The 11,577-nt window shown below is 32.8% G+C and overlaps 1 protein-coding gene across 4 annotated transcripts; it reads left to right on the top strand.

The window, feature by feature from the left end:
- Positions 1 to 794: 794 nt before the first annotated feature.
- LOC112779533 (uncharacterized) lies at positions 795 to 3,945 on the top strand. Of its 4 annotated transcripts, XM_029295361.2 has the most exons (9): positions 823 to 1,101; positions 1,187 to 1,265; positions 1,803 to 1,876; positions 2,274 to 2,315; positions 2,707 to 2,748; positions 2,983 to 3,066; positions 3,367 to 3,454; positions 3,558 to 3,655; positions 3,737 to 3,945. In XM_029295361.2, the coding sequence occupies exons 2-9, from the start codon at positions 1,235 to 1,237 to the stop codon at positions 3,752 to 3,754; spliced, it is 477 nt and encodes a 158-aa protein (XP_029151194.1). In that variant the 5' UTR covers positions 823 to 1,101; positions 1,187 to 1,234; the 3' UTR covers positions 3,755 to 3,945. The 4 variants fall into 4 exon arrangements, with proteins under 4 accessions (XP_025679617.1, XP_072082596.1, XP_029151194.1 ...); XM_025823832.3 differs by lacking the exon at positions 1,187 to 1,265 and having other exon boundaries at positions 795 to 1,101; XM_072226496.1 differs by having other exon boundaries at positions 834 to 1,101; positions 3,558 to 3,945.
- Positions 3,946 to 11,577: the final 7,632 nt, after the last annotated feature.

Consider the following 11,577-nt stretch of genomic DNA (forward strand, 5'->3'; position numbering starts at 1 on the left):
GATGGTGGTCGAAATTGAGCGAGCTTGCACGACGACAATCGCAAGGAATGAAGGAATTGGCATTGGCAGCTATGCTAACTTGGGCAATATGGAAAGGAAGAAACGCTAAAGTCTTTGAAGGAAAGGACGTTCCTCCTCAACAAATGTATGCTCAAGCTAATGAACTCCACTCTGAATATCAAACGCACAAACTCCACTAATTTCTTTCACTAGCTTTCTTTAGTTGAGACATGCAATCTAATCCCTACCTTTTCATTTCTTTCACTAGCTTTCTTTAGTTCAGCAATGTAATTTTATATTGACTTTTCTTTTTTCCCGTTAGATTATTATGTTTTGATGTAAAGGCATTTTGAAAAATTTCTCTCTTATTAATTGCTGTCCAACTATGGACCAGACCACAACAATGTACTCATTTTATATGATGAAATGAATATTGTCTATCTTAGAAAAAAAACGATGTATTGTGAAAAAGTTGGTATTTATTTTTGTTCCGAAACCACATAGATTGGTGAGTTAGATATTGGTGCAAAAATTTTTTGAAACATTTAAAAATACGAATTTTTGTGTTAGAATGGCATAATATAAAATGGATTATGTTATATGATTAATAAATATTATTATTTTTTATTATTTTTTTATGAGTAATAATTTATATTTATATTTACAAAAATCTTATATACAAAAAAATATATTTATATTTATATTTATTTACACATATGAATTAATACAATTTATATTAATTAAATTATTTTAAAAATATTAAAAATTACTTGCATAATAATTTCTCATATAAAATTGTTGGGTCAAATCTCAGAATTCTAAGGTGTATTGTTGGTGTATAACAATTAACACCCACTCTTCTAAGTGATAACGTGTGAGTATCAAACCCAACATTAGTTTGGATTGCAGCAATGATGGTATCTGCAGCAGGAACAGCAACACCAACAACATTCTCTCCGAATTGCTTCTTGCGCTCTCATCATCATCATCATCATCATCATCATCATCATGTTTCTTATTCCTCCTTCTTCAACTTCAACTGCGTGGTGCTGCCTCCCTCCTCTAACCCCAACTATATACTCAGAGCATCTTCCTCTGAAGGTAAAACTTTTAGCTTCTTTTCACTTGAATTTTAGACTTTCAGTTTCTAAATAAATGACAGTGATCCTATCCCCTTGGTGAGTAGTGTTGATGTTAAATGTGTGCCCGAAGTTCTAATTTTTGTTGGTGAATTATGGAGTTGGAGCTGTTGAGATTACTTATCGGTGAGAACTACAACTTTGCTTTTGAAGCCTGTAATCTAAAGTTCATATCTTTGAGGTGATTTTTGTCCCCCAATCATGAATAGCATTCTTCTAATTGAACCAAAAAAAGAAGGAATATGTAGATGTCAAAAATCATATTTGCTTTTTATAAACATTGACAATTAGATGCAACAACCTTCAATTAAACTTCAAAATCATATTTATATGGGGAAGATATATTTATCACAATTCTTCTTTTTATTTTTTCAGTTTACTCAATTTTTTTAAGCAGAGATGGGCCAAGAGAAACCATAGGTGAAACTATTAAAAGAGATTTGAATGTGAAAATAATTTCTGATATATCAATATTGTATGGCTTGAGTGATCGGTGTAATCGACTCCACCTTGTATGATAAGATTCCTTTGTTGCTATCTTCATTTTTCCCTTTCCCTCCATTGTTTTCAGAAGGAAGATGGATACTTTAGATAGGTTTTATTACCGCATTTCTTGAAATCTAGCACCCACATTTTATTTAATAAGTTTTCTTCGTCGTACAGGACTTCCTGTTGAGATTGTTGAAGACTCAAAATTCGTTCCTTTGAATGCTGAGGATCCTAGATATGGTCCACCTGTAAGTCATGGTTAGTCTTAACTTAGTTGAATAAGACTTTTTAACTTACTTGCATATGATAAATATATTTCAACATAAGACTTGAAAAAAAAATGGCATACTCATGAAAATCAGAACTTGCTGATCATATCTTAAGTTTTGGACAGACTATATTTTGTCTTTTCCAGCTTGAGTAACTTCTTTTGGATACTTGGTATCAAAGCAATCAAACTCGAGAGTGCAGTTCAGGCAAAATCGAATTGTAAATCTAAACTTGTTAGCTCGATTTGGGGACCTAAACTGGTAAACCAAGATTTTGATAACCTTGCCTGGGATCAGATCCTACTGCTAGAAATAGAAAACATCAGTGTTTTTGCTCTGACTTCATATGGAGTTAAAAGTTTGTTGCATTTTGCAGGCATTGCTGTTGTTGGGCTTTGATGAAGATGAGGCTTTGAAGGTGATATCATAATCCTTGTAAAGAAATAACATATTAATCTGATACCATGTCTCAAAAAGATTTGTTTTTTTAAAGAATTTAGAATGCCTTATTTAACTTGATCGTTCATATCTCTTTGTATAAGTATGGTCATTCAGTGAACTGGAATTTATAAACCAAAATTTTGTCTGATTGTTGTTTATTCTTTTAGGGTAATCACCCGAATTTTGGATAACAATAGCTTTCATTGATATTTATTCTACCACTGAAAATCTTGTATGTAAACAGTTAAATAACATCTCAAATGGGCTACTTTGCGATGGAATCATTACAATTTGGTTGCACACCCCCAATATTCTTTGTAATTCTTTCAATATAGCTATGGCTTATTGTTTAAGATGATGTTGCACAGATTCAACAGCTTTTGAAAGAATTGGATGGTGAATTCCTGAAGGTAACATCCAATCTCGTCTTTGAAGTCCATATTTTATTGTAAAATCTAAATGCCTGGTAATGGTAGAGGTAGGTAGGTTACTCAATTGATCACTGTTTCCACCAAACTTATCTTGCATTCAGACTAATTGAAAAATATTCAAATAGTTTAGCTTTTGGGCATTTCTATTTTGCTAGGGTAGTTAAAATTTTTATCGTATGGTAGCTTAGTTTTTAACATATTATTACATTTCAGATAATCTATTGTACTGAAGACATGATTACTCGTTCACTTTGGGAGGCAATGCATACAACACAAAACAGTTTGGAAGGGGTTAAGGTAAACTTTTGGTACAGCTAATTAATTGCTATTTCTCTTGTGATTTTTGCCAATCCTTTCATACAAATCCATCATTGCTTTGTATGATCCCCAGATATGAATCATTGTGTAGAATGTCACTATTGTAAGATTTCTAGTGCCAAGTTTGCAGATGATTCTCACCTATTATAGAGAAATTATTGCCTCTGTAATTTACTGAGCATAAGAATCTAGAATTATGCAAGTCAATAGAGATTTGCTTATAAATTTGAATCATGTCCAAATATCTGCTGCATGTGTTTGGCATTTTGTTCTCTGCAGATTGCAAAGTCGCTTCCTCGGATATGCTTCTTATCCGGTTTAACTGGAGAGGAGATGATGATGTTTATTGATGCTTTCCCAGAAACTGGTAAATAAAATATGACCACAAACTCAAACATGACATGATTGACATCAAATCTATGTGTGCTCAACAGATTTAGAATTTCATCAATAATACATGTTTTACGCAGGACTAAAGTCAACTGCGTTTGCGGCTCTTGTTCCGAACAGTGCCAATAAACCACTGCAGGAGTTGATAGATGAAATTATGGGAGACCATGAGATGTTGGTAGGTGTTTGTTTCTTCCACCATTTCTTTCTCATTCTTAATGTGCCTTATGGTTATGGAAGACCACACTATGCCATGTAGACTGGAGAACAACTGTGATGAGTAGAATCCACCAAATCCGAGGAAAAGCAATTTCATCTTATCGAGGCCAACTATTTTTCAACACATAATGGATAACGAAGTATGCATTGTAAATCCGAATGTAATTAAAAAGTGTGTAATTAAAGCCTAATCTGTTGTGTATTAAATTGGTGTTTTGCCAACTTAAGAGTTCGTGCATATTTTCCAAATTTGTCAGTTAGATAAATTAAATTCATACAGAAGGAAAAAACCAAAAACGACAATGAAATGAATTGGATGTTATTCATTATATACGGTATCCTTGGGGATAATAAGTTTATTAAAAGTTTAATATTGTTGTGATAAACATGATGATGGGGATTTATTATATGGGCTACTGATTTTTCCTATAAAAGAATGAATTTTTCCTATAAAAGAATGAAGCTCTCAAGTCAAACTGAAGTTAAATGAAGTTTTGAAAAGTCAACATTTTACATCTATAAATGGTGAGGTCTCAGGGAATTGATGTACAACAATAACATATTCTCCTCTTTCGTACACAATCAATAACAATTTTTTCTCTTTTTATATTATCTATATACAAAATTTTTTTTCTCTCTCTTTCATACATTACTTATATATATATAAATCATTTCTATTATATCAAAATATTAATTGTAGTAAATATTAATACTCAGTTATGCTACACATACAAGTCTGTTTGGCTTACAAGTCTTATAAGTTGGGCTAAACCCAGCAGAAACTATGCTCACCTATATAAGCGTGTTAACACGCGCATCACATTTCCAAAGCGCTTATTCACCATTATGAACGACTCTTCTTCTTCCTCGATGAAAACCACAGCTGTCATTTTTTCTTCATGTTTCTCCTCCTCCTCCTCTTCTTCCTTCTTCTCCTTCTTTGTGTTTCTCCTCCTTTTTCTTCGCGTGTTTCATCTTTATCGTCGTGTTTCTCCTCCTTCTTCTTTTGATTTTGCAACATTATGTCTTTTTTTTTTCTTTGTTTGATTTTTTCCTTCTAAAAGGAATTATGAGAATATGAAATAAGAAGATGAAGAAGAAGAAGCAGCAGAAGATGAGGAGGAGGAAGAGGAAGAGTTCTGAATTATGCAGAACTTATCAGAATAAAAATACACCTAAAATTCCTTACAAATACAGAAATGAGTTATGCTACGTATACACTAAAATCAGCCACCAAAGTCAGCCACCAGTATAAAATACATACTGAAATACAAATATACATTGAAAATAAATTAAATCACACATGTATTTATACACAAATACATTAGTGGCTGATTTTAGTGTACAAATAGCATTTTTGTACAGAAAAATATTTCCTCTAATGTTGCATTTTTTTCTTTCTTTTAGTTAAATGAATGTAAGTTCATCCTCTTCCAAGTAATTTTGGAGCATTATGTGTTTCTTCTTCTTTGTTTGATTTTTTTGTTTTTATTCTTGTTAAGAGAGTAAAACAAGAATAAGCTTGAGAAGGCAAAACAAAAAGAAAAAGATGAATAAGAAAAAAAAAGAAGATGGTGATGATGATGAAAAAAAAAAGAAGCAGCAGAAGATGAGGAGGAGAAAGAGGAAGAGTTCTGAATTATACAGAACTTATCAGAATAAAAATACACTTAAGATTCCTTAAAATACATCCAAATATCTTCGTGTTACACCCAAATTTGTTGCAAATACAGAAATGAGTTATGCTACGTGTACACTGAAATCAGTCACCAAAATTAACCACCAGTATAAAATACATACTGGAATACAAATATACATTGAAAATAAATTAAACCACACATGTATTTATACACAAATACATTGGTGGCTAATTTTAGTGGCTTATTTTAGTGTACAAATAGCATTTTTGTACAAAAAAATATTTCCTCTAATGCTGCATTTTTTTCTTCTTCTTCTTTTTCTTATTTCTTTCTTTCTTTTAGTTAAATGAATGTAAATTTATCCTCTTCCAAATAATTTTAGAGCATTATATGTTTTTTCTTTTTTGTTTGATTTTTTTGTTTTTATTCTTGTTAAGAGAGTAAAATAAGAAGAAACTTGAGAAGGTAAAATAAAAAGAAAAAGATGAATAAGAAAAAAAGAAGAAGAAGATGGTGATGATGATGATGAAAAAAAAAGAAGCAGAAGCAGAAGATGAGGAGGAGGAAGAGGAAGAGTTTTGAATTATGCAGAACTTATCAGAATAAAAATACGCCCAAATATCTTCGTTTTACACTCAAATATCTTCGTGTTACACCCAAATTTGCTACAAATATAGAAAAATGTTTCCTTTAATGCTGTATTTTTTTCTTCTGAATTGAACCACACCTTAGTCACTTGATTGGATTCAAAAACAATAATCAATTTCGTTCTGATTCAATTGACAATCTGAACTTGAATTATTCATTATATTCAATAACTGATGATGAAGGAGAAAGAGAAAAAGAAAGGAAGAGAAGAAAATCCAATGAAAAAAGAAGGAGGAAGAGGAGGAGGAGGAAGAGGTAGTGTTGATGACGACGATAACGAAGAAGAACGTGCAGTAACAAGAAGAAGAAGAACGTGCGCGCGTTGATTGAAAATTATGTTAAATTATGAGGTAGGTAAAATCGACGTGCTAAAAAAGGCGCGTCTGGTGTGAAATAAAATATATGGACTTGTATGGGTAAAAGGCTTGTATGTGGAGAATAATTCATTAATACTAGTGTTCTCTATTTACACTTTCTTATTTTATATTTATTATATCTTCCTTAGTTATTTATTTCACAACACGTTTTCAGCACGAGACTCTGATCAAATTTTAGGAAGGCTGAGGTAATAAATTTTTATTATGTCGAAACTCTCACATCTTGAATTTAATGCTCTTGATATATCTGGAAACAACAATTTATCATGGATACTAGATGTTAAAATCCATCTTGATTCAATGGATCTTGGAGATACCATTAAGGCTAAAAATAATGCATCCCAGAAGGATAAAGCTAAAGTCATGATCTTCCTTTGTCGTCATCTTGACAAAGGATTGAAAAATGAATATCTCACATTAAAGGATCCTGCAGATCTGTGGAAAGACCTTGAAGAAATGTATAATCATCAAAAGATGGTGATATTTCCTCAACCCGATATGAATGCACGTACTTGCGTCTACAGGATTTTAAATCCATAAATGAATATAATTCAGCAATGTTTCGAATCACCTCACGAATGAAATTATATGAGAAAAAAATAACTGATATTGACATGTTAGAGAAAATTTTCTCGACCTTCCATGCCTCGAATGTACTCCTGTAGCAGTAGTATCGAGAAATGATTTAAAAAATATTCTGAGCTAATTTCTTGCCTTCTTGTTGTTGAATGCAATAATGAGTTGCTCTTAAAAAATCATGAAGCGCGCCCAACTGGCGCTGCCCCATTTCCTGAAGCAAATACGGCAAATCATTACCCCATAAGAGGTAAATGATAAGGTTTTAGTAACAAGAAAAATTATGGAAGGGAGAAAAATTATGTTCAGAAGAAAGGATCTCACCAGAAGTGGGATAAAGAAAGAAATAATGGGTAAAATAAATCAACAGAGGATAAATATTTTCGTTGTGGTGGAAAGGGTCATTGGTCGCGTACCTGTCATACACCAAGGCACCTAGTCGATATTTATCAAGCATCTTTGAAAAAGGACAACAAAAGAAAGGAGATGAATTTCGTTTCAAATGATGCTGTTGAAAATTCCACCACTCGTTATGATGTATCTTATTTCTTTGAGGATGCTGAAGGAAATATTAGTCATTTGATCAATAATGGAATAGTTTAATATGTGAGATTGTTAAGTATTCATGTAAATAAATAATATAACAAACTTATTGTTAAGTTTTATTTTCTTGCATCTGAATTTAAGTATGATGTATAATAAAATATTTATAAATTTCAAAATTACTATATGTGCCAAGTTCTAAAATAATAATAATAAAATTTTTAGTATATGATACTATATACAGTATTTTTTAGAAAAATCAAGAAAATAATTTTATGTTCATATGCTTCTACTCATTTTATTATTATTATTTGTCTTTGAAGTAAATGGCAAGGACATATAGTGAAGATGTTTGCCTTGCGGATAGTGCAAGTTCGCATACTATTCTCAAAAGTAATATATATTTTACCCATCTTTTGTCGAAAGAAGAATATGTTAATACTATTATTGGCTCAGGTAATGTGATAGAAGGCTCCGAAAGAGCTATAAATTTGTTTCCCGGAGGAACAAAATTCATAATAAATAATGCACTATTGTCTACTAAGTCTCTAAGGAACTTATTGAGTTTTAAAGATATCCGCCGAAATGGATATCATATTAAAACAATGAATGAGGAAAATTATGAGTACTTGTGTATCACAACTCATGATTCAAATAAAAAGGTTATATTAGAAAAGCTACCCTCACTTTCATCTAGGTTATATTATACTAAAATTAGTGCAACTGAATCACATGCCATTGTAAACCAGAAATTTACTAGCCCAAATGAATTCATAACTTGGCATGATCGATTAGGTCATCCAGAAACAACCATGATGCGGAGAATTATTGAAAACTCCCATGGACATTTACTAAAAAAACCAGAAGATTCTTAAATCTAGTGAATTTTGTTGTGCTACATGTTCTCAAGGAAAGCTAATTTTAAGGCAATCACCAGTAAAGATTGGATTTGAGTCACATAAATTCCTAAAAAAGATTCAAGGCGATATATGTGGACTTATTCATCCACCATGTGGATTTTTTAGATATTTTATGGTCCTAATAGATGCATCTTCGAGATGGTCACATGTGTGCTTGTTGTCCTCTAGCAACCTGGCGTTTACGATATTACTTGCTCAAATTATTCGATTAAAAGTACAGTTTCCAGAAAATCTAATTAAAGCAATTCGTCTTGATAATTCTGGTGAATTTACTTCCCAAGCCTTTGATGCTTATTATAAGGCTAACGGAATAAGCGTTGAACATCCAGTAGCTCATGTTCACACACATGGGTTAGCAGAATCACTTATTAAATGCCTATAATTAATTGCTAGACCTTTACCTATGAGAACAAATCTCCCAACCTCGACTTGGGGCATGCTATTTTACATGTCGCAGCACTTATTCGTTTGAGGCCAATAAGTTACCATCAGTTCTCTCCTATGCAATTAGCTTTTAGCCAGCAGCCAAATATTTCCCATTTAAGAATATTCGGGTGTGCGATATATGTTCCCATTGCACCACCTTCTCGCACCAAAATAGGATCCCAAAGAAAATTGGGGATATATGTTGGATATGATTATTCCTCTATAGTAAGGTATCTTGAGATACAAACTAGGGATGTATTTAAAGTCCGATTTACAGATTGTCGTTTGGATGAATCAAAATTTTCAACATTAAGTGGAGAGAATAAGCTTCCTGAAAAGAGACTTAATTGGAATGCATCATCCTTGATGCATTTAGATCCTCGATCGGGACAATGTGAATTAGAAGTTCAAAAGATTATACATTTGCAAAGAATAGTAAATGAATTGTCTGATGCATTTTCTGATACAAAGAGGATAACCAAATCTTATATACCAGCAAAAAATGTCTCAATTCGAATTGATGTCCCAGTTGGACAAGTAGCCACTGAAACAAATTCACGCCAGAAGCGTGGTAGACATGTCAGTTCCAAAGACAAAAATCCTCGGAAAAAAAAAAGAGGTAAATATTATTCCTGTTAAAAAAGACATAGTAAAGACACCTGCAGTTGTCCAAAATTCTGATATAGTTTTAACGCCAGAAGACCTTCAGGTACCTGAAAATTCTGAAAATGATGAGATATCCATAAATTATGTCTTTACCGGAGAAAAATGGGACCGAAATGAGACAATTGTCAATGAAATATTTGCATATAATGTGGCATTAAATATCATGCATGAAAGTAAGGATCTTGAGGCAAGAACATTTGAAGAATGTCAACAAAGAAATGATCGGCCAAAATAGGAAGAAATTATGAAGGCTGAGTTAGACTCACTTGCAAAATGTGAAGTCTTTGGACCTGTAGTCCGTACACCAGAAGATGTAAAACCTGTTGGATACATATGGGTTTTTGTGAGAAAACGAAATGAGAAAAATGAAGTTGTACACTACAAAGCTCGACTTGTGGCACAAAGTTTTTCACAAAGGTCTAGCATAGATTATGAAGAAACATATTCCCCTGTAGTGGATGCAATAACATTGCGTCATTTGGTCAGTTTATCCGCATACCATAAACTACATATGCATTTAACGAATGTGGTGACAGTCTACTTATACGGATCATTAGATCGTAATATCTATATGAAAGATCCTAAAGGACTAAAAATATCTAAACCATCCAATGAATATCCGCATGGGTTATACTCAGTCGAATTGCAAAGATCTTTATATGGTCTAAAGTAGTCTGGATGAATGTGGTATAATCGTCTTAGTGAGTATCTGGCCAAAAACGAATTTAAGAATGATGATATCTGCCCATGTATTTTCATAAAGAAATATGCATCTAGATTCATTATAATTGCTGTGTACGTTGATGATTTAAATATCATTGGAACCCCTGAAAAGATTCCAACAACTATAAAAGCTCTAAAAGAATAGTTTGAGATGAAAGATTTTAGAAAGACTAAATTTTGTCTCGGCCTGCAGATCGAGCATACAAAAAATGGGATCTTCATTCATCAAACAACATACACAGGAAAGATCTTGAAGGGATTTTATATGAATAAGTCACATCCATTAAGTACCCTAATGATCGTAAGGTCTTTGGATGTGAAAAATGATCAATTCCGTCCTAAAGAAGAAAATGAAGATATCCTTGGTCTTGAAGTACCATATCTTAGTGCCATTGGAGCGCTAATGTATCTTGCTAATAATACATGACCTGACTTTGCGGTAAATTTACTAGCAAGGTATACTTACCCTCCAACCAGAAGACATTGGAATAGAATCAAACAAATTTTTCGATATCTTCATGGAACGGTTGATATGGGATTGTTTTATCCCTATGGATCCAAGTCACAACTAGTTGGCTATGCAGATACAGGATATTTGTCTGATCCACACAAAGGGAGATCTCAAACAGGATACCTGTTCACATATGGTGGTACAGCTATATCATAGAGGTCCACAAAACAGACGATTTCGGCAACATCCTCTAATCATGCTGAAATACTAACGATACTTGAAGCTAGTCGCGAGTGTTTTTGGCTCGGGAGTCTGATCCAACATATTATGTCATCATGTGGACTGATTGATCAGAAGATAGCTCCAACTGTTCTGTTTGAAAATAATACAGTATGCATTGCTCAACTTAAAGGTGGATACATCAAAGGTGATAGAACAAAGCATATTTCTCCCAAATTCTTCTTCACTCATGATTTTCAAAATCAAGGAACAATTGATGTCCAACAGATCCGGTCAAGCGATAATCTGGCAGATTTATTTACAAAGTCACTCCCCAAAATCCTCTTTTAAAATATTGGTACATCAGGTTGGGATGCGCCGATTTCGAGATATTAAATAATGTCGATAAGAGGGGGAAACTGTACTCTTTTTTCTTTGGTCAAGTTTTTTTTCATTGGATTTTTCTTGACAAGGTTTTTAATTAGGGGTGTTCATAGATCGGATCCAATCCGCATATCCGCGGTATTTATCCGAATCCGATCCGAAAATTGGGAATATAGATCCGATCCGCAGAGCTGTCAGATCGGATCGGATCTGCACACTTATAGGATCGGATTGCAGATTTTATGTAGGTATCCGCATATCCGTGAATCCGCATAAATAAATAAATAAATAAATAAGTAAATATTCTT

This window comes from Arachis hypogaea, chromosome 19 (assembly GCF_003086295.3).
Source record: "Arachis hypogaea cultivar Tifrunner chromosome 19, arahy.Tifrunner.gnm2.J5K5, whole genome shotgun sequence".
NCBI classification, from domain to species: Eukaryota; Viridiplantae; Streptophyta; class Magnoliopsida; order Fabales; family Fabaceae; genus Arachis; species Arachis hypogaea.